The sequence below is a fragment of the Cervus elaphus genome, chromosome 5, assembly GCF_910594005.1.
Source record: "Cervus elaphus chromosome 5, mCerEla1.1, whole genome shotgun sequence".
Lineage (NCBI taxonomy): Eukaryota > Metazoa > Chordata > Mammalia > Artiodactyla > Cervidae > Cervus > Cervus elaphus.
Window position 1 is genome coordinate 36,660,945 of NC_057819.1, and position 22,977 is coordinate 36,683,921.

General features: G+C 38.7%; 1 protein-coding gene across 1 annotated transcript in view; it reads left to right on the top strand.

The window, feature by feature from the left end:
- Window positions 1-22,977, top strand: part of FGF2 (fibroblast growth factor 2) — a 52,669-nt gene that overhangs the window by 22,961 nt on the left and 6,731 nt on the right. Inside the window, exon 2 of the mRNA XM_043902370.1 lies at window positions 15,873-15,976. Within this exon, the coding sequence (XP_043758305.1) occupies window positions 15,873-15,976 (104 nt within the window). The remainder of the gene's footprint in view (window positions 1-15,872; window positions 15,977-22,977) is intronic.

Consider the following 22,977-nt stretch of genomic DNA (forward strand, 5'->3'; position numbering starts at 1 on the left):
CAGGGGTTCGACTTCATCCATTCCCTCACCAGAATGTGTTTTGGACAGCTGTTCTTGAAGATAGAGAAAAATGCAAAACTGTAAGCAAGTTGTTTGTTATTTCTGCCCTAGTCCTGCCCTCAGCAGTCCTGTTAAGGTCATTCTCATCTTTCACATTTGTACAGGTAATAGGTAGACCTGGGTTTAGGTCAGCTGTGCCTTTCTAGTTGTGTGATCTTGGGGAAGTAACTTCATTTCTTTAAGTACAAGTTTCCTCATCTGCCAAGTGGGGATGCTAGCTAATGATAGCTACCATGTTCATATTGTATGAGTAGGTCAGATAGTGAGCCCTTCCTGGATGTCAGCTGTGACTATTGTTTGTTGTTCCTAAAGCTCCCCTTTATAAACTTACATCTGGTCTATCTTCCAGTGCTTGAGATACCTACTGCTGGGTAACAAACATCTCAGAATTTAATGGCCTGAAATGACCACTGTATTGTTTCTCCTGGTTCTGTGCGTGACTCTAGTTCAGCCGGATGGTCCTGCTGCTAGCACAGTGTGAAGTGGGTCATGCACCTGCAGTCAGACGGTGGCTGGAATGGGAACGCCTGAAATGGCTTTACGTACATGTCTGGTCCTTGGCAGGGAGACTGGGGCCCCAGTGAGCTTTCTTCACATGGTCTCTCCATGAGACTACTCTGGGCTGCTTTACACCGAGACTGGATCGCAAGGGCAAAGCTCCAGCCTGTAAGCACTGTTTACATCATGTTTGCTAACATCCCATTGACTAAACTCAGTCAGCCTGGCCCAAGACTAGAGTCAATATGGGAGGGACGGACTACACAAGGTATGACTATCAAGAGGTGTGGTTCATTGCAGCCACCAAAATAAGTCTCTACCACATCCAGTTTCCAAACCCCTACTGTCTGGAAAACATCTTCACTTGGACGGCACTCTTGTAGTTTGAACGTAACTAATTCACTTCCAATTGAGTATAGGCGATTCGTTGTTCTCATTGATGAGCATGGAGCTGGTGCTGGATCAGAAAAGACAGCCTCATTTTGTCAGCTTTCCTCCCAGATTATTCCAGCAGTTTTCTTCCAAGTTAAAAACCCAAACACAACTCCCCCCTCACCTTTTTATTTATTTATTTTTAACCAAAATCTAGATTTCATGAAACCTTGGCATTTCTTACTTTGTTCTCCACCCTCACTGCCACCATTGAAATCCACATCCTCATTGTCTTGCATGTGAACAACTGCAGTAACCTTTCAGTTAGGTTTTCTTTAAACACCATTTTCAGTTTGATACCTTTCTTTTCAAGAACCTGCTGTATATTTGTTGTTCTTACTGCATCAAACCTGCTTGTTTTCCCAGTGCCTTATTTATTGGACTCTACTCCATTTATACAACTCCCTTTTTCCACTGCTGTATATCATCCATGCTTCAGAATCAGAGAGTGAGGAGGGAGGGTACTTAATGAAAGAGTTTAAGTCCATCTACATTATAAATATCTTCAAACACAGAGGGGAATAGAGGAGGTAATGAGGAGGCAGAGCAAAAATCCTGGCTATAAAATGTGAAGTGGAAGGATTTTACTGTTGCCGTTTGTGTTTTGGAGAATTAGGTAAGAATTAAAGGAGGAAACTGGGTACTTCAGGGGGTTGGAAATTAGATCCCTTTTAATGGAATTCCTTAAGTTTAAAAAACCTTGGGCTGTCTCGTTCTGCATTGCACTGCTCCTGGCTCAGCTGGGTTTTACATCTGCATAGTCGGTTTTGCTGTTATCAGTGGTGCTGGGTGTATGTTCTGATGCGATGCTTGGCCCACACTGAGTGCCTCATGAATGTTTTCATGAAGAATATAAGCAGAACTTAGTCAGACTTTTTATAAACTAAAGTGGACAATATCCACAAAGTATAAGAAAAGGATGTACTTATCATATTAAACGGACAGAGATCCAGAAGGCAGTTCTGCAAACTATGTTCGCCACTGAAAGCAGACGTTTGTTAAGTAAGCGCTCAGCGCATGCGCTCTGGATGCTGACTGAGGCTGGGGTGAGTGAGGCTTAGCTAGTTAGGCTGCTTGATGAGAGCACCCGTGTCTCCTATAGATGGGCATATAAAACGTGTCAGGAACGTGGGAAGTGAGACCTATTACATTTTTCTTTTTCTTTTTTAGACCTATAAGCTTTTTGAATCAGATGACATTTTAAAAATAGGATGCTGAAAGAATAACTTCCTGTTCATATGAGGGAACAACATTTATAAAGTGATAAACACAGAAAGGCATGAACCTAAGGAACTGAACAAGCATATTCAGTTAATTCCTGACATTATTTTGATAGTTCATTTTCATTCCAAAGGCATCATATTTTTTGTGAAATCAGTGATAGTTTTTAACCTCAGTAATTGAGATTCTGTGTAAGGAAATGGCCAGTGTTTCGAAGGACCTCTCCCACTCCACCAGCTTTCAACCACAGTTTCAAATACACTATTTTAAAGAACTTAACTCCAGAGTAGTCCACTTAACTTTATTAACTTGGACTTCAAGGCAGCTGCATTCTTTGGGGTGGAGCCATGCTCTTCTTTCACTGTGACCCTGTTTTATTCCTTTAACATCACAGCCGAAGAAGGGGCCCTATTTCTTCCTGGAGACTTAGAGGCCAAGGAGCTGTTTCCAGCTTCCTCCTGAGTCCGCCCAGCGTGTCATGCAGGGGCTGCAGGGGAGAGCTGTCCTTGGGAGGGCCTCCTCAGAAGTTCTGGGGATGGGCCTTGAGCTCTTGGCTGCAGTCAGGGTTTTCCAAAGTGGAGGCCCCACTAACGCTCGTCATTGACTGAGAGACGTGCCGCCAGGGCTATTTTCATGAGGGTCAAATAAAACTCTCTTGTCTTCAGCCTGCTTTGAAAGGTGTTTTCCTAATGATTTTACCAGTCAAACAGAATGACTGTGTGGGAGAGTGTAGTTGAAGAGCTGGAACACTCCGGGCCACTTCCCTTCTCCACCCAGTGCCCCTGCTTGCCTTTCCCCCTGAAGCTCCTCCTCTCTCAGGCACACACTCGCTGCTCTGTTTTCTGTTCTGGAACTGCCTGAATTGTGAGATTTTTGAGGAACTCCTCAATCCAGAAAGAAGTGCCAGGAACACAAACAGCTAACTGGCATTCATCCCTAGGGGAGCTGCATGACCAGCCAGGCTGGTCACATTATCTCCATGGGGCACTTAGCTTTGAGTGAGACCTTGGCACTCTCAAATTGTCCTAGAAGTGTTTCCAAAAGGTAGAAAGAATTGCCAAGAAAAGGCTGTAATCAGGAGGTGCTGTATCTTTTGGGTATGTTGGACTGGTTGCAGAAATACTTGCTGGAGGCAGTGTATATTTTTGCTGTTTATCTTCATCTGATCTGCTTGTGATTTCAGGGAACTCTGACCAGGTTAATAAACCTTTGAAACGGATTTCTGATTGGTGATCCATAAGCCAAAATGCGACGTCAGTAAAGTGTGTGCGTGCGTGTGTGCACGCTCTTGGCTGGTGCTGAGTAGTGGCTGGCCCATCAGTTGGGGTGTATGTCCTGTGGTTTGTCATGGTCCCCACTATTCCCTTCTCCTCCTGGTCTTATCACCAAGCTGCTTCTCTCTTGTCTGTCACTCACACGATCCCTGCCGGCTTTTGAGTTTGATACCCCACTTTTAGTACACGTGTTTTCAGTGGTCCTCGAATGCTGAACCCCATTTATTCTGAGACAAAGGAGCTGATAAAGATTTTTCAAGAAAATTTAGAAACATCAAGTGTTATTTCTCAGTGAAAATATTTCTCAGCTTCTAGCAGGCCGCCCCTGACTGGAGGTCTGCCTGACTTGCAACAGTCTGGCCCACGTTAGGCTGTTGACTTCCTCAGGGGCCTCTCTGCCACAGTCCGCCCAGACAACACAGCAGCAGTTCTGAAACCTGGCGCTTCCCCCTCCAGCCTTGGAAGGCCGCTGCTGGAAGATGGCTCCTCATGAGTGGTGCAGATACCTGCTCGCGGAGCTGACGCGTGTCCTGTTTATTCAGTAAACACTATAGGAAATACGAAGAAATGCGAAGTGCCCACATGTTTCAGGGTCAGCAGGGCAGTTCTTAGTATTCTATTACTGATGAAAAATGTAAAGATCTACAGCACTCTGCTGTCTGATGCATACAAAATCTTTCAGTCTTTTTTTACACAACTGCTTTCTACTGTCTGTCTTTTTAATTTTACTTTGGCTCCCTTTGTTATTCAGCAACTTAGCACTAGGTACATGATGGTGTATATATGTCAGTGCTGCCTTCTCAATTCACCCTACCTTTACCTTCTCCTGCTGTGTCCACAAATCCATTCTCTGGGAGGTTCATCAGTACCATTTTTCTAGATTCCACATGTATGCATTAATATATGATACCTGTTTTTCTCTTTCTGACTTAATTTGTATAAGAGACTCTAGGTTCATCACCACCTACCTTTTAAATATGGCAACAAAGAGGTAGCAAAAGTGATATTTGAACTTCATTCTTCTTTCCTCGATCCCATGTTCCTTTACCATCTAGTGAAGTATTGAGATGCTGTGAATAGAGAATGGAAAAAATGGAGAATCTATGGGGACAGAATAGCCCATAGACCATGTAATGAGCCTCTGTATAATTGAGCATTCGATAGAATAAGCCATCAAAAAAAGAATTTTCAAGTAGTGATTCATCTTGGAATCATTTCATATTTCCTCATGATTATTAGAGTAAAATCATTAAAATGTAATGTTAACTGAAGCTTTGCATCAGATTTTTTATACTGTATTGTATTGTGTTTTATTCCATGTGCCTAGATAGGACTGAGATCATAGTGAATGAGTTGTATCTAGCGGCATGTATACACTGGAGCCTGATTATTTGGTTTATGGGCTATTCTACCTATGGGTTCTTAATTCCACCCATTTTTGTTCACTAAGGAAATGGAAGTTATAGTAAAAATAATATTTAAAGGAGTCTATCTTCTTTACATTATTTGACTTTTTTCTTTCTCAAATAATTTGTCTCTTAAATCACAGTCAAATATTAATTATTAAATGAGATGACATTTTGAATTAGTTGGCTGACATTTTTTAAATGAAAAAATGTGAGATAATTTTAGATTCACTTACAATAGTAAGAAGTAACACAGAGATTCTGTGTCCCCTTTGCCTGGTTTTCCCCAGTTGTAACATCTTATAGTGCCTTTCACAGTTTCACACCGGGATGTTGACATCAACACAGCCAAGACACAGAACATTTTCATCATCACAGAGATTCCTCAGGCTGCCCTTTTATAGCCACACTCAGTCCCCCAAGCCCACCTCTGGCACCTGCCAGTCTCTTGTCCATTTCTATAATTTTGTGGCCAACTTATTTTTAGAAACATTTCTCCAATAGTTGGCCTCTGGGAAGAAAATAGCCATTAACACTTACTTAGAGCAGATGAGTTTTGTAGGTGGAAGCTGGTAATTGTGCATGCATACTCAGTGCTGACTTGGGTTGCTCTGCCAGGAGACAGTGTGGGGTCCTCAACTGCAGATTACTGAGGTGTCAGAACTGAAACTATTCTTGCCAGAAAATGCCTCTGCCAAAGGCTGTCAGAATTTTCCCTCCTGAATTACACACCTCCACAAAGCAGGCCAAGAAATGACTTGGGTGGCAAGCATTTCTAGCCTCTCCCTGACACTAGAATAGTCCCATACTGTCTGGGATCCCGGGTAGCTATGGAAAGGGTGAGGGAAGGTATTTTCTCTGTCAGCTTGTGATTATCTGCTGATGAGGGAACTCTTTCCTTTCCTTTCCATCTTTGTAGTTATCTTTGCTACTGTGAAGCTCTGCATTAACCCCGTATTGCACTTGGAGCTTCTGGAATGTGTCGAGGTGCTAAATCGTCTTTCCCTCTTCCTTCTTGTCAGTCTGACTTCATTGTCTGATGCCACCAACAAAGTAAAAGCCATGATGTGTGTTAGTCACTCAGTCTTGTCTGACTCTTTGCGACCTCATGGACTGTATCCCACCAGACTCCTCTGTTTATGGAATTCTCCAGGCAAGAATATTGGAGTGGGTTGCCATTCCCTTCTCCAGGGGATCTTCTGACCCAGGTCTTAGGCGTTGCGGGCAGCTTCTTTGCCATCTGAACCACCATTATTGTTGTTTAGTTGCCAAGTCGTGTCTGACTCTCTGCGACCCCATGAACTGCAGCACTCCAGGCTTCCGTTCTTCACTATCGAGTTTGCTCAAACTTGTGTCCATTGAGTCAGTGTTGTGATTCAGCCATCTCATCCTCTGTCACCCCATTCACCTCTTGCCCTCAGACTTTCCCAGCCTCAGGGTCTTTGCCAGTGGATTGGCTTTTTGCATCAGGTGGCCAAAGTATTGGAGCTTCAGCATTAGTCCTTCTAATATTCAGGGTTGATATCCTTTAGGATTGACTGGTTTGATCTCTTTGCTGTCCAAGGGATTCTCAAGAGTCTTCTCCAGCACTGCAGTTCAAAAGCATCAATTCTTCCATGCTCAACCTTCTTTATGGTCTAACTCTCACATCCATATATGACTACTGGAAAAACCATAGCTTGACTATATAGACCTCTGTCGGAAAAGTGATGTCTCCACTTTTTAATACACTCTCTAGGTTTATCATAGCTTTTCTTCCAAGGAGCAAATGTCTTTTAATTTCATGGCTACAGCCACCATTGCCATTGTGTTATTAGAAGAATCTAGAATCATCTAACGTCTGCAGCTGTTTGGACCTGTGTTACATTTGCTCTTACCTGTAGCTCAGGTAGCTCAAATACTTCCACTTTAGGACATGAAATAGGAGATCAAGAGATACTGGAAGAAATTGATTTTTGTAAGTTTTTATAGATTGGAATTGATTGTAACAGCCCTGTCTTTGGCATAAATCAGCTGTACATTAAAATTTCTTATTGTAGGAATTAAATGATATGGTTTAGACATAAATGGCAAATTTGATGTTTTGGACATATTACACTTTAACTGTTTTATATATGTTGTCATCATTGGTAGTCTTAAGTCTCATAATGAAAACAGTTTTTACGTTGTAGCTATAAGACTTGATACAGAGAAAGATTTAATCAACTCATAAAGTCCTGACTGAATAGCAATGAAAGAAGTCATGGATTTCTAAGATCCTTCCCTTCCTTCCTATTTTTCTTTATTATGCTAATTTTAACCTTTGAAAACTGAAGAGTTGCTAAGAATTTCAATGAACTGTGTGTCTAATAATGTTCCTGTTTATAAACTTAAGTAGCCAGTTGAGTTGTTAAGAGATTGGGATGTATGGGATCCCCCTCCCCACCCCAGGGTGATGTACAAAAAGAAATGATAAAAAAAAATGAAAGGTTAATGAGAGTCAGTATGAATGAAGCTCCTTAGTCAGATTTGTGTTTTGTCCACACAAAAAGGAATAATTGAATAAATCCAGGTTGCTGACCTTTGTTGTCTGATTACTACCCTCTGGTATTCCACACATATGGAGATTTAAAGCTTTTCTGTGTTTCTTTTGTTACGTGGACTCCTTTGCCAGTTATCTGTGCATTAGGAAGTTTTTAGTGCAGTCTTCAGCATTAAACTGGATGAATTTTGATGTAATAAAATAGACCAGTAGGTTATGCCTTGGAATTTAGTTATTAGTTACTCATGAATTACAGTTCCAAGGAGACAACTGAACCTAACTCAGTTACTTTTTGACTGAAAAATATTTTATTGTAAAGCTAACACACTTTATCATCAAGTTTTACATTAATGTTGGTTTTGAATGAGTAAGGAAGGAATTAATATGTGTGCAGTGTTCTGAGAGGAGGATGTCAGGAATATGAGTACTGTCAGCTGTAGACCTATATAGTGATCCTTGAAATACAGTATTAGACAATGGCTTTCTGATTATCTTTGTGTACTAAATTACAAGTTTCACTTTGCTTTGACTTCAGATTATTTAAATGAGAAGTAACATTAATGCTGGACCAACTAAAGAACACCATGCATTTGCCACCAGAATGTAAGCTACGTGAGGGCAGACACTTTGTAGTTCTTGGTTCCTGTTGTATTTCTAGCTCCTAGAGCAGTTTCTGACACATGAAGCAAGTGTGATACCATTTTGTTGAATGAATTAATAAATAACAAATACAGGACAATAGGTTGAGAAATTGTATAAGGCCTGTGTCTTCTTTGCAGTAAGTACCTTTTAGTTTACTTCCCTTGAAAATAGTGAAATTATAAATTTATTTGCTATAGGAGAAGTCAGCCTGTGGTAGGACGTTACATGCAGCATAAATGACATATTTGTGAAAGGTATCCCATCTACACTTTGTAGATCATACGCTTTCCTAGATATTCTAGATAAAGTTTCCTAAAAAATTATACAATTCTTTGAATTTCAAAACAAAGCAATAGAAAGAAGCAGGTATAAAATAGGGGACCAGTATCTCTGATGATTACTACGTACTAAAACTTTTATATATGGGGAGAGATCTAATATCTAATCTTCACTGTATAACCTTGTGCACTAGTAGTTATTTTCAATTGTGCAAGTGAAGAGGTCAGCTCAACTGGTAAGTGGGGAAACCTGATGAGTCCAATTCTGTCTGCCTCCAAAATCCATGCATTTGACACTGTGGTATTTTTTTCTGAGTACTACAATCTAACTTCTGAGGTTTATTTCATCCAAACTTCTTGAAGAAGTTGTCTGCATTCACTGTTCTCAAATTCTGTGACTAATCCAGTGACTACTACTCAGCTTGTATTACATCACTTCTGTTGTACCATTTGACAGTGAAGGTCTTTTCAAAGGTCCCACTTAAGATTTCTGTCTTCACTTGGTTTTTACTTTCCCCTACTTTTCTACTTCTGACAACTCTCTTGGGGGTTCATTAAATGTATTGACTGTTTGGCAGGAAAGTGATATCTTAGCTATATTGAGTCCTTCCATTGGTAAGCATACATAGCTCCCCTTTTAAATCTTTTCAAAATTACTTTTAATAAACTTTTGTAACTTTATTCATAAAAGTCCTTGGTACCTTTAGTTATTATCTCAAATGCTATCTTTTTTTTGTTTTTAATTACATGTTCCAACAGTTTGTTGTGGGTTATGAAACTCCACTGATTTTTATGTATTCTTGTATCAGGCAACCTTGATAAGTATTCCCAATAGTTTGTTTGTATTTTGACTTTAAAAAAACTTTAGCAGTAATTATAAAAGATTTGTTGAAGAGTTGCAGAGGTTTTACAAGTTCCCCTATGCCTTTACCCAGCTTTCCCTGAAGTTAACTTCTTACATAACTTACACAGAAGTGTGGCACTTCAGTCAAGAGTTAAAAAAAAAAAAGCTGATACTGGTACATTACTGTTTGCAGACTTCATTTAGATTTCACCACTTTTTCCACTAACATCCCTTTTCTGTTTCAGAATCCAATCTAGAATATTATGTTGCATTTAGTGTCTTAATTTTAATGCATATTATTATTCTACTTGCAAAGGGGAACAGTTTTGTCTCTCAGTTTCCAAATCTCTGTATGCATGTGTGTGTGTGTGGTGGTGGTGGTGTAGGGGTTAGGTATGTGTATAGTACATACCCCACAGGCTGGTTTGGACTGTGTGTGTGTGGTGTAGGTAGGTACTAGGTGTGTATACAGTACATTCCCCTCACAGGCTGGCTTAGCGAGCGAGTGAGAGTGTGCGCGTGTGTGTGTGGTGTAGGTAGGTATTAGGTGCGTGTGTAATACATACCCTCACAGGCTGGCATGGACTGACCACACTTCAGGTTCTACACCCTGTACTCCTGTAAATGTTGGTGCTCCCCAGGATTCCGTCCTTTGCCCTTTAATTCATGCCTGCTACACACTGTTCTGGATCTCATTTTAGTCTTCCTGTATGGGTCTGGAGCAGCCTGTGCATCCAAGGTAGCCACTGTTTGCTATTATTAACCAGATCTTTATTCTAGTAGATTTTTTCTTTGAGCTCCATGTTCATAGAGCTGACTATCTTTTGTCTGTTTCCAAAAACCATATTCTTTTACCAGAGACAAACCTCTCTAAATGTCAGCTTCTTTATTTATGAATGAGTAGGGTGCACTGCAATGACCTCTGAAGTCCTTTATAGCTCTAACAAGTTAGTATTTATGATTTTAAGGTTTATCATCCTTTGAGCCCATTCAAAAGAAAATGATACAAATTCCAAAAAAGGAGTTGCAAAATGTTTTGAGCCATAGTAGTCACATTGAAATAATCCTTTGGCTGGCTTTTTGGTTATACTGTGTAACTAAATGTGTCAGATGTTAATGGTCTGAGCACTTGAACATTTGAGTAGTTTACTTAATGTGATCAGTTTCTGTTTCTTTGCTTACCTATCAAAATCATTTTAGAAAGACCATGTAAATTTTCCTTTGCTAAAGACTGTGAAGTAAAAAGCAGACAACTGTTTATGGATATGTAGATGGGATTGAAGATGTAACTGTATCATGATGGGACCAAGTGACGACTAGTGAAGTGTGTGTGTGAAAGTTGCTTGGTTGTGTCCAACTCTTTGTGACCCCATGGACTATACAGTCCATGGAATTCTCCAGGCCAGAATACTGGAGTGGGTGGCCTTTCCCTTCTCCAGGGGATCTTCCCACCCCAGGGATCGCATCTAGGTCTCCCGCATTGCAGGCGGTTTCTTTACTAGCTGAGCCACCAGGGAAGCTTGCCTAATGATAAGGTTCTTCAATTCTGTGCCTTACAGCTTTTGTTTTTATGCTACAGCAGAGGGGAAAAAAGTTGAATTGTAAGCTTAGATAACTTGGATAACACACTATTTTTCCAAGTTCGTATCTTACTGGGCTTAAATATCAACATTAGAAAGTCATGAGAAGTCTTATGATCAAAATTGTTGACTTCTGTGCATGCATCCAAAACCTGAACATAGGTTGGTGGTCTCCAGCATGCTGAAAAGACCTGGGCTGTATCACGGTTCAGAGGTCCAATTTAGAAAGGTTTTCTATTGTAGAATTTTTTTTAAAGAACTTTCAAAATGTAAAATATAATGTAGATACAGGAAACCACATAAAACAAATTCATAAATGAATGGGTTATTACTAGGTGAACATTATTATAATCACCACTCAGGTTAGAGAACAGAACTTTGCCAGCCACCCCAGATGCCTCTCTGTGTGCACCCTCTCCAATAAAGTACACAGATTTCTAAATACTTTGAATTTCTTAGTAGTTTCATCAGTGATAGGCATCCTTAAATATTCTAGTTTAGTTTTGCTTTTTAAAGTATGAGCTTTAGGCCTTTTTTAAGTCTCAGGTCCTCCTTCCATCTTTTTTTCCTCCATAGTAACTGACTGTTGAGGAAACTAGATTATTTGACCTGCGAGGTTTCTCAGTCTGGATTTATGCCTGTTGCTCAAGCTGTCTCAGACTTGGCTGTCTAGGCTTTGTGGCTATCTTCTGCCTCAGTCCTGAAATGACATTCTGCCTGGAATATCATTCGCTTTAATCTCCCTACCCTGTACCTTGTTTGTGAGATTATCTCCTACATATCTTTCAAACCTTAGCTCAAATCTCCTCTCTCCTAGAAAGATTCTTAGATTTTTTTCATCTAACATAATATGTCATTTTCCGTAATCTCATAGCACCTGTATAATACTAATGTACAATACCGAGGACATTATAACAATGAGTTCCTTTACCCATTTTTCTTTTGCAAGTGAGATGCTTTCAACCCACCAAATATTCACTAGATATTTCTGTGTGCCCGGCATGGGATAGAGACAGATAAAGTATAGTTCCCTTTTGGATGATATGCTTCTTACATCTCTTTTAATTGAGATATTTCCTCTTCCTCTTGTTACTCATAAATGCAGTTATTTTCAGTCATGTCTAATATGGCATACACTTGGTATTTTATACAGCATACAAAAATTGGCTCACAATGGATCAAAACCTAAATATACAAGTTAAAACTAAAACACTAAAGAGAAAAGCATAGGCATGAGTCTTCATGACTCATGAAGTTAGGCAATAGTGTCTCAGATATGACAAGCAATGAAAGAACAAAATCAATAAATTGGATTTCATGAAAATTAAAAATGTTTATGCATCAAAGGATAACATCAAGAAAGTGAAAAGACAACCCACAGCATGGAAGAAGATATTTATTTGCAAGTCAGATATCTGATTAGCGCTTGAATCTAGAACATATACAACTCAATGTGAAAAAGACAAGTCTACTTAAAAAATGAGCCAAGAATCTGAATAGACATTTCTCTAAAGATACACAAATAGCCAATAAACACATGAAAAGATATTCAGCATCAGAGAAATGCAAATGAAAACTAAGAGATAACCACTCTGTACCCAATCAAAATGACTATAATAGGAGAACAAAACAAAAACCCAGGATTACAAAAAAAATGGCCTGGATGTGGAGAAACTGGACCCCTTAATTTCTTGTGACAATGTAAAATGGTTGCTTTGGAAAACAATCTGACAGTTTCTCAAATGATTAAACATAGTACCATACTGACTTTTCAGTATATGCCCAAGAGAAATGAAAATGTGTCTATACAAAATCCTGTACAGAAATGTTTGTAGCAGCATTATTAATTCATAACAGCCAAAAACTGGAAACTGTCTATCCAACTGGGTGGGTAAATCAAATGTGGTCTATTCAATGGAATGTTATTTGGCAGTAAAAAAGAATGAAGTACTGATTCATGGCTATAATGTGAGTGAAACTTGAAAACATGCTAAGTGAAGGAAGCCAGTCACAAAAGACCACATACTGTATGACCATCTTTATATGAAATATCCAGACAAGGCACATCTATAGAGATAGGAGGTGGATTAGTGGCAGCCTAGAGTTGGGATGGTGGTACTGGTAACACAGGAGGTGTGGGATGAACATGTTCTAAACTAAAATTGATTGTGGTGATGGCTGCACAACCTTGTAACTCTATTAAAAACCACTGAATCACAAATACTTTACATGAATTGTATCATACATGAATTATATCTTGACTTAAAAAACAAAAGTACCAGGGGCACCAGTAGTTTTAGTACAAGAGCCATTGACAGTACTTAAACATCATGGTAACTCTGGAAAAGAACTTTTAAGCTGGAGTTAAGTGATATGAACAACTCAAGTCAGCTAGGCAAATAAGTATAGGATCGCTTACCATCCTGGCAGAGTTTATTTTTTTTTTAGCATAGTTTTCGAATGATGATGTTAAGAGAATAAGTCTCAGGTAAATGAAACCTACCTGATCTCAAAAGGAAAAAATGTCAGATCAGGTTAGTTGACAATGTTATTCTTATATTCCATATACTAACTGATTTGTCAATTTTTGCTTCAGACAATTCAGTTCTGTTTATTTTTTTCTTCAGGTATCTCTCATGATTATGAAATAACTTTGTTCATATCTAGTTACACTAGTTGCCTTGAAGTCCACATCATCAGATACTAATATAGCCATACCAGCATTAATAATTAGGGTGTGCAACTTATGTATTTCCCCACATTATTTTCAACTCGCTTGTATCTTTGTATTTAAAGTGCTTTTCTTGTAAACAACATAGTTGGGTTTTTGCCTTTTATCTTGTTGACAGTTTTTTCCTTTAAAAAGTGAAGTATTTAGTTCCTTTACATTTAATTATTGATATGTTTGGGTTTATCTGCCATCTTGGAATTTGTTTACCCCATTTGTTCTTTGTCCTTTTGTTTCTCTTTTCCTGCCTTCTTTTGGGTTGTAGTTTTCCATGTTCCATTTTTCTGAGACAAAATGGTCCAGTTGCTAACTATTTGGGTAGTTCAGGAGCTAACTTTGCTCTGGAACTCCACCTTGTCCTTTCAGATTTCTCTCCATCCTCCTTTTCATTTGCTGACGGCTCGGTGCTTCTCCCGGGCTCTCAGCTCTGTTCTGCTTCCAGCCTTCAGTGGACAGCTGCTTTGCACTCAGCAAAGCCTAGGTGATTCAGAAGGCTCTCTCAGCTCTTCTGTTCTGTCTTCTGCTTCTTGGGTGTGGTGGTTGTACACTAGGTGCAAGCTCTGTAGAACTGGCAGGTGGGTATGGAATTGCTCTTTGATATCAGCAGCTATTAAAAGTCTGTAAAAGTTCAGCTGGTTTATTCATACTCCCCATTTTGGCAGGATTCTTCTTCTTCCTGTCAAAAATGAAAGCAGGTCATCTCTTTTTGGGGGGAAGGGACCCCAAATGTGGAATTCTTTATGTGAAATCTTGTTCAGATCTCTTTGTACCTCAGACCTGATGGGTTTTTAAAGAAAATCTATGATTTTTGTGGATTATCTAGCTTCTTATTGATTTAGGCTCTGGTTACTTTTAGTCTGTATTTTTATGGTTATATGGTATTGACAATTAATGTTTACTTTTTAGTGGCTTATCAAATAACAGTATCCAAACATGAATTCCCAAGGAATCTATGAAAGGCCAATGAATAAATGAATGACAGTTACTTTTGCTTCTGAGTCACTGGTATTGACCACACATTAATATCCATAATCTGCCTTATGAACAGTAATTATACATGTACAAAATGGTGGGCTAGAGCTAGGTTACAGTTTATTGATAAAGTGCCAGAAAAAAGTTTAGTGATTGACTGTGCAGTCATGAGCATTTATACAACTTCATGAGTTAAAAAGAGATGCTCATGTATCATATATGACTTAAGGATCTAATCATTAATAGAATTTTGCTTATATTTGTTAAAAATAAATCTTATTTTCTACATTTTTCCATAATGTGAAAAACTTTATGTTTTCATGACTTGATTATATTCCTTTTACTTTGTATCTTTTACGTTTCTGCAGAAGAATTTCACCTGGAGTGACTGGTACACTGAGGAGAATCAGACATAAAATTAAATGTCCAACAAATGCCTTTTTTACTTGATTCCCTTTGTGGTAATTTATAATGCAGGTTATGAGAAGCACAGTTCTGAGATGTTTGACAGTAAAGAGTTAATTTGACTTACCAAGAATTTCTTAAATTTAACTGGCCCCAGAACCTGTTTTTTAAGTAATCTCTGTTAGTCAAAATACATTTTGGAGAATGCTGCCTCTGAATAGCAAAAGAGAAATTTTAAACTTAATTTTCATTGAGTTGATTAGATGATTATTTGTCCATCTAGCATTACCATGCTTATGTAATATCTATTTTTTTGTTTTCTGACAATCTGTTTAATATTGACAATGTAGTGTAACACATAGGTCATCCTCTTCAGGATTTTATAGTCTGAAAATCTTCACACCATATAAGCAAATTAAGTGTAAACATTATTTTTTTGCAAATATCTAGTTAAAAAACAATCTATATATCACAATCTGTCCATAAAGAAAGATGAATGCATTTGGTATTGTATTGAAGGGAAAGCTAGAAATAAGATGTGCAGAAACTCAAGGAAATACAAACCAAAAGATAATAGCAATTATATTTTATTTGTGAAGAACAGGTTAAAAATAACTTTTAAAGAATTTAAACTTAAGCAGTAGTGTGAAAATTCTCTTAATTGGTTTATGTATTTATGTATCCTTCAGATATGTTCACTCAAAAAAAATTTTTAGTTAACAAGGCCAAGTGGAGGTAATTACCTATTGAACAAGAGAAATTCTCCATCTGTCCCTCTTATCAGCTCACTGACACTGGAGTGAGAAGGGAGTCTGGAGGCACTTATGCTCCAGTGGGTCATCTGCTCTAATAGGATTTAACTGACGTTTCACCTCGGCCCCCAGCTCCTTGCCAGGGTGGACTGGCTGGTTGCCCACGTGTCTTGTCTTTTCCCTGCATGTTGCATAAATGTGTATGTAGATGCCTCATTTTCCTATGATGCTACAAAGGTAATTTTTCTGTTACTTACAGTCAAACTACAACTTCAAGCAGAAGAGAGAGGGGTTGTGTCTATCAAAGGAGTGTGTGCGAACCGTTATCTTGCTATGAAAGAAGATGGAAGATTATTGGCTTCGGTAAGTAATGCTTTCTTATTTATATTTTTTTCTTTAACTTTTATTGCTGTGAATTTACTAGTATTGGTATTTATTAAATCTTCATTAAGGTTTTGCAAATATTATACCATTTAATCTTCACATTCATATAAATAGAGTATTATACTCTTATTTCACAGATGCAAAAACTATAGTTCTGAGGGAGCATTAAAGTAACCAAGAAAACACAGCTCGTGTGAGGCAGAGTCTGGAGGGCACGCCAGGCAGTCTTGACTGTCTTGACTCCTGAGTAGGCACTCTAATTCATTGCATTTTGCTGCAAAGCTATTAAACTTTAGTTATAAAAATATATTGTGCAGCTGTCTGAGGAGCATTGGGATGGACATATAAAATTTTGAGTATGAGTTTTTAAAGCTTCTTTCAAATTTGACATACAAAACACTATATAGAATACTCTTTGCCAATCCCATATACTGTAGCCTACCAGGCTCCTCTGTCCATGGGATTTTCCGGGCAAGGGTAGTGGAGTGGGTTGCCATTTCCTTCTCCAGGGGATCTTCCCAACTCAGGGATTGAACCCAGGTCTCCCGCAATGCAGGCAGGCACTTTACCCTCTGCGCCGCCAGGAAGGCCTGTGGGTTCCTCGCTTAAGTACAAATGCCAGCTCTGCCACTTACTCGCTGTGTGCTCCTGGGCAAACTGTGCCGAGTTCGTTCCCTCAGCTGTGACACAGAGACAGTAGTGCTCCTCTCTCAGTTTTTGTGCAGACTAGTTTATATCAAGTGCCAAGATCAGGGTCTCTTATACATAGTAGGTGCTCAAAACTTTTACCTCCTCCTCCTGTTCTTATTTATATATAAGCTCATTTACGAGCAGAGACTTTTAACTTTTTATCACTGCCACTCCAGGGTCCTCACTCCTGGCTAGGATCTTCTCCATTAATGCAGGTTCTCTGTCAACTTCACCATTATTATTACAACTGGGATTGCAAGTCTGTTGACCAGACTGCGTGGGGAATGATGCAGGGAAACAGAGCAGTATAATAGACACAGACCCTACTTGTGTCATTGTGGGAGTAGAAAAGACATGTACCTAAGTGTGTGTATATATACAAACCTCGGCCATGATACCATACCAGTAGCAGTTAGCAGCTCTCTATAACTTTCCTCACAGAAGGGTATCTAACAATACTGGTGTTTTGAGCTTATACAGATAGTTTTTGATTTTTTTTCTGAGTGAAGCTCTTTGGATTTCCTTTTAGTTACTTTCATGGCGTGTAGTTGACAATGTCACATTAGTTTCTGCTCTACAGCAGAGTGAGTCAGCTATACATAATACGTTCTTTCTAAGAGGCCGTTCCCATCAGGTCAGTGGGGTTTGAGTAGAGCCCCTGTGCGATGTGGTAGGCCCTTAGAGCCATCTGTTTTATATGTGTATATGTCCATCTCAGTCTCCTAATGTAGCCCTCCCTCCCGGGTAATTATCAGTTTCTTTCTTACACATGTGACTCTATTTCTATCTTTAAAATAAATTCATTTGTACCATTTCTTCAGATTCCACATATAAGCGATATCTTATATTTGTCTTTGATTTACTTCACTCAGTATGACAAGCTCTAGGTCCATTCATGTTGCTACAAATGGCATTATTTCATTTTTTTATGACTGAGTAATATTTCATTGTATATACATACCACATCTTCTTTATCCATTACTCTGTTGATAGGCATTTAGGTTGCTTCCATGCCCTGGCTATGCTGCAACAAACACTGGGGTGGCGTGTATCTTTTTGAATTACGGTTTTCTCCAGATATATGCCTAGCAGTAAGATTGCTGGGTTACATGGTAACTATTTTTGGTTTTCTGAGAAACCTCCATACTATTCTCCATAATGACTGTACCAATTTACATTCCCACTAACAGTGTAGGAGGGTTCCCCTTTCTCCACACCCTCTTCTAGCATTTATTGTTTGTGGATTTTTTTAAATTAACGACCATTTTGACTGATATGAGGTGATACCTCATTGCTCTAGTAATTAGTGATGTTGAATATCTTTTCATGTGCCTCTTGGTCATTTGTACATGATCTTTGGATTTCTGAAGGGACTGAAACATACTTACAGAGAAAAAGAATATTCACTGATCATGTGATTAAGATATATTTCTTGTGATATTATGTTTGTGATTTTTGCAGGATAAATAAAAGTCTAGGTGTAGTGGTGCTTTCTTTCTCCCTTTTTGTAACTGAATAAATTTTAGAATGATCTTCAAGAATAGCCAGTGTCTTTTGAGTGTACTAGATACTGTGCTAGGCATTAGGATTATAAAACTGAATGCAAAATGGCCTGTGCCTTTAAATGAGTGGTAGTCCTGGGGAGGCAGAATTGTAAATAAGTATTTGTAGTAACGTGTAAGGGGATTGATGTGTTCCTTTTCTATCTTGCATGCATGCATAGTAATATAGGAAAGGAAGTGATTAAATGTGTCTAATTGGGGAAGATGACCTATAAGAGGCTTGAATGGAGATTGGGTTATGGGTAATTTTAGGACACAGCACACGCAGAGACATGGATGCAGGACGCTTACTAGGAGTGTCTCTAGAAGTACAGTTTACTACTGTGGGAGTGTAAGGTGCAAAGGCAGTACAAGGTAGAAGGGAAGAGGTGTGGCTGGAGAGGTAGGTAAACTGTCTGCTGAGGTATCTAATGTGTCATGTTGCAGTCAGCAGTGGGAAGCTGTGAAGTGTTTTAAGAAGAGACACATCAGATTTGAATTTGAGAAAGTTCTCTTGCAGCAATGTAGAGGATGGATTGGAGGGGGACAAGACTGGCAGAGACAGACCAGTTAGAAGGCTATGGGAATAGTCCAAGCAAATGATAAGAACCTGGCAATAATAGGATGGAGCAATGAAGTTGATCAGGTTTAGAACTGGAATAAAAGAAAAAGTCAAAGTCAAAGATGACATCTGGTTTTCCAGTTTGGATGAAGAGGTAGATGAAAAAGGGGTTAGAGGAAAAGAGCAAGTTCTAGGAAAAGGTAATACAGGTTCAAATTTAGTCTTATCTAATTTGAGCTAAGAGAAATTCAGGTGAAGATGTATAACTACATAGTTGGAATTATGGGTTTGGACTTTAGAGGAGAGGTATGTGTTGACCTCAGTGTCATCAGTATATAGGTAGTGGATAAAGAAGGGGAATGGATGAACTTTCCTAGGCAAAAAAAAAAAAGGAATGAAGACTACTTGCATGTCTTCCACTGTTCTTGCTTACAAGCCTGTTGTCAACTCAAGGGATGATGTAATACTTGGGAATGTACTGAAGTAGCACGTTAAATATTTCCAGGACAGTGAATGTAAGGTTAACTCCAGTATTTTCACCTCGGGATGTGACAGACACACACAGCGTGAATCACTTTGTCTTCTCTAATAGTATTGACTTGGCCACCACCAGACAGTAACGGTGGTGGAGATAAGAAAGGAAATTACAACATTAGCTTCTGTCTTTAACTATGGACAACACTAGTCAAAACGGTTTCAAAGCTCCAGGCTTTCCTATGTCTGTCTCAGCCTGGCTCAGTGAGTGACTTCAGATTCTTACCCTGTGGTTTTCCATTATTGAGATTAGAAGATCTAGTAACCTGGTAATCATGCTGGTCCCGTAAGATCGTCGCTGGAGGGGTTATTTATCTTGAGAACGTAGGCTGGAACATAGGTTCATCTGTAATGATAAAAAGCTCTATAATTACCTAAAGTGATGATAACAAGCTATTCTACTTTACTTATGAAAACTTTTTTTTTCTTAAATTGAAGTTTAGTTGATTTATAATGTTGTTTTAGTTTCTGGTATACAGCAAAGTGATTCAGTTTTACACACACATGCACCTGGCAGATCAGTCTTTGGGCTTGCAAGAATTGGACAGTTCTTAGCAACTAAGCCACCACCACATACACCCACACATTTTTTTCACATTCATTTCCCTTATAGATTATACAAGACACTGAATATAGCTCTCTGTGCTATATATAAAGTAGACCTTGTTGCTTTTTTTTAATATATAGTAACTTGTATCTGTAATCCCAAACTCCTTATTCTTCTTCCCCTTTGGTAAGCATTAGTTTGTTTTCTATTGCTGTGAGTCTATTTCTATTTTGTAAATAAGTTGATTTGTATATTTTTCAGATTCTGCATAGAAGTGATATGTGGTATTTCTCTTTTTCTGTCTGACGGACTTCACTCAGTATGATAATCTCTAGGTCCATCCATGTTGCTTCTATGGCATTATTCTATTTTATGGCTGAGTACTATTCCATTGTGTATATATACCACATCTTCTTTATCCATTCATCTGTTGATGGATATTTAGGTTGAGAAGCTACTCTACAAGTGCATCTCTGAAACTACTGGGGTTGTAAAAGAGGAGAAAATTTATGACACTACACCTAAAAACTGAACTTTCTTCTCATTCTTACAGAATACTCTACAAGTTAGAATTCAGAGTATTCTGACCCCTTCTCTAGGTAAATGTCTATTAAGTGTCCCAAACTTGCTTCTGTACCATCAGAAGCATAACCTACTCTAAAATGAACAGTGTTTTCTAGCTTCTCCCTTAGCTAATAAGCAGGACCTTTCACAATATTTATGGTCACAGCATTTTTAGTCTTAAATATATTTCTGTCCCCTTGGATATGTGTTAATTCCTGATACAACAGACTTCCTTCAGATTGGTATAGCAAGAGTTAAATCAGCAGTGCTCAGATATTTACCACAAACTCTGTAGGGACAAAGCCACAGTTGTTACACATAAATGGAAAATTCAGGATTTATCAGTTTTCTTTGAGAAATGGCACCAGCCAAGATCCAGTTGTTCCAGCTCCCGTCCTAGAAGCTATTCCTGCCAAGTTCATGAGTTAATCTCTAGTCTTACCATTCAGTTTGTATGGCTTTCTGCCTTGCATTTCAGCAGCCATCCTCTTTCAGATTAGTCTGGGTGGGCTGTGTCAGTTTTCAGATGAAAAAGTAAGTGTCCCCACTCCCAAACCAAGGAGGCGGTTCAGTAAGTGGCATATTTCTTGGAGCCAGATCCATAGGCATTGAGCTGTCAACAGCAGCTTTTAGATCGGAATTTAAAAGTCTTGACCCTTGGTTATTAATATCATCTTGCCAGCATTTACTGGGTTGAGATGAATCACTGATGGTGAGACACCCCACAGCTAGGTAAGTCAGTGGGGACCCACTCAGGTGACTTCCCAGAGACTACTGGGCATGTGAGAAAAAAAAAAAAAGACGACTTTGCATGTAAGTCCAAGGTTGTGACCGGTAGCCATCACGTGGGGATGCAGATGTTCCTTATTATGTAGAGACACTGGGGTTTGTGAACTTGAACTTGCCAAAGGCATAATTCTTTCCACTCTTTTACGAGGCCCTATTTCAAACAGCTGTGTTATGGCACATCCCTGGGTTCTTCTGCATTTCCCCCTGTGTGTGATTCCTACACGGATTTGTAAAACTTACTTCCCTCCCCTCAGAAAAAGCATTCTGGATAACAAAACATTTTAGTTTCTAGGAGTCACATTAGGCTGCCTACCACCAGTTGAGAGTATAAAAACAAGACTTACGTTGTGTATCTCTTTTTTTCCCCCCAACATCTTCACATGTTAAGGGTCTTCTCCCCCCTCTTCAAAGCTAGAAAATATAAATGTACAAGCAGTAACTTTATTTATCTGCCAAAGCATAAATTAAGGCTGATGTTGAGTATTCTTTAATACACAACAGACTCATTATTCCACTCCACAGCAAGATAAATTTTGTTGCTATGAGCAACAGAAGTCCATAACAAATATTAGAATTTGATTTCTTCAGTGTTCAAACTTGCATGTAATGAGGTTAACTGTGAGCTTAAGTTTAAATCACCAAACCTCAGTGTTAGCACTGGTATGAAAAAATTTGCCTGATCTTTATCTGCTAGAAAATTGCACATTGTTTTCTGTATTATGTGATATATTGTGATAACCTAAAAATAACTTAGCATTAAAATGTATGTGACCTGTGTTGATCCATAAAAGTGAAATATGCAAAAATTATATTATCTGAGGATACACATTTAATTACTGTAAAATCCTTTTTTACTTAACAACTTCTTGCTTGAGGGGCCTTTTAATGAAATGAAACTTACACACATAGTAAAGGAAAAGAGATTTTTGAGGGTTCACTTAGATTGGCAAAATATACTGATTAAATTTGTCAGAAAAATGCAGTAATTAAAGAGCAATATATATCACTTTAATTTTCTTTAAAATCATTTTTAAAAGATAAAAAGCTTCCCTGGGTGGCTCAGACGGTAAAGAATCCACCTGCAGTGTGGGAGACCTGGGTTTGATCTCTGGATCAGAAGATGCCCTGGAGAAGGAAATGGCAACCCACTCTAGTATTCTTGCCTGGAGAATCCCATAGGCAGAGGAGCCTGGCAGGCTACAGTCCATGGGGTCTCAAAAAGTAGGACATGACTGAACAACTGACACTTAACATTAGATTAGATGCAAACATTACTGCATATTCAGAACTACTGTTTTTTTTTTTTTTAGAAATCAATCATATAAAATTTTACACAGGCTACATATATACTACAATATTAAGATTAAATTTACTTTTAACTTTCCACACACTGTTCTGAAATAGTCAACACTGATACTGACATCATGTCTGTCTTTAATTCTCAGAAGTGGGGTAGGCAAAAGCATTTTTGGATTCATGTTGAGCAAACTCATAAGTTAAAACTGCAACATCACAGTGCTGTAAAAGAATGAATAATCAAAAAAACAGCACGGTGGAACAGCCCTAAGGGTCAATCTAACAGAAGGGCATGAGAATTCTGAGGCCAATACGTAAGGACAGGAGATAGGGGTGAGGGGGAAGGAGAAGAGAAGTTACTCAAGTTCTTTTTTTTCTTATAGTGTGCCAGGGCTTTAAGATTGTTTGAAGGCTTAAAAATTGTTAAAAACTGGGAGGGATCTTAAAGATCATCTAA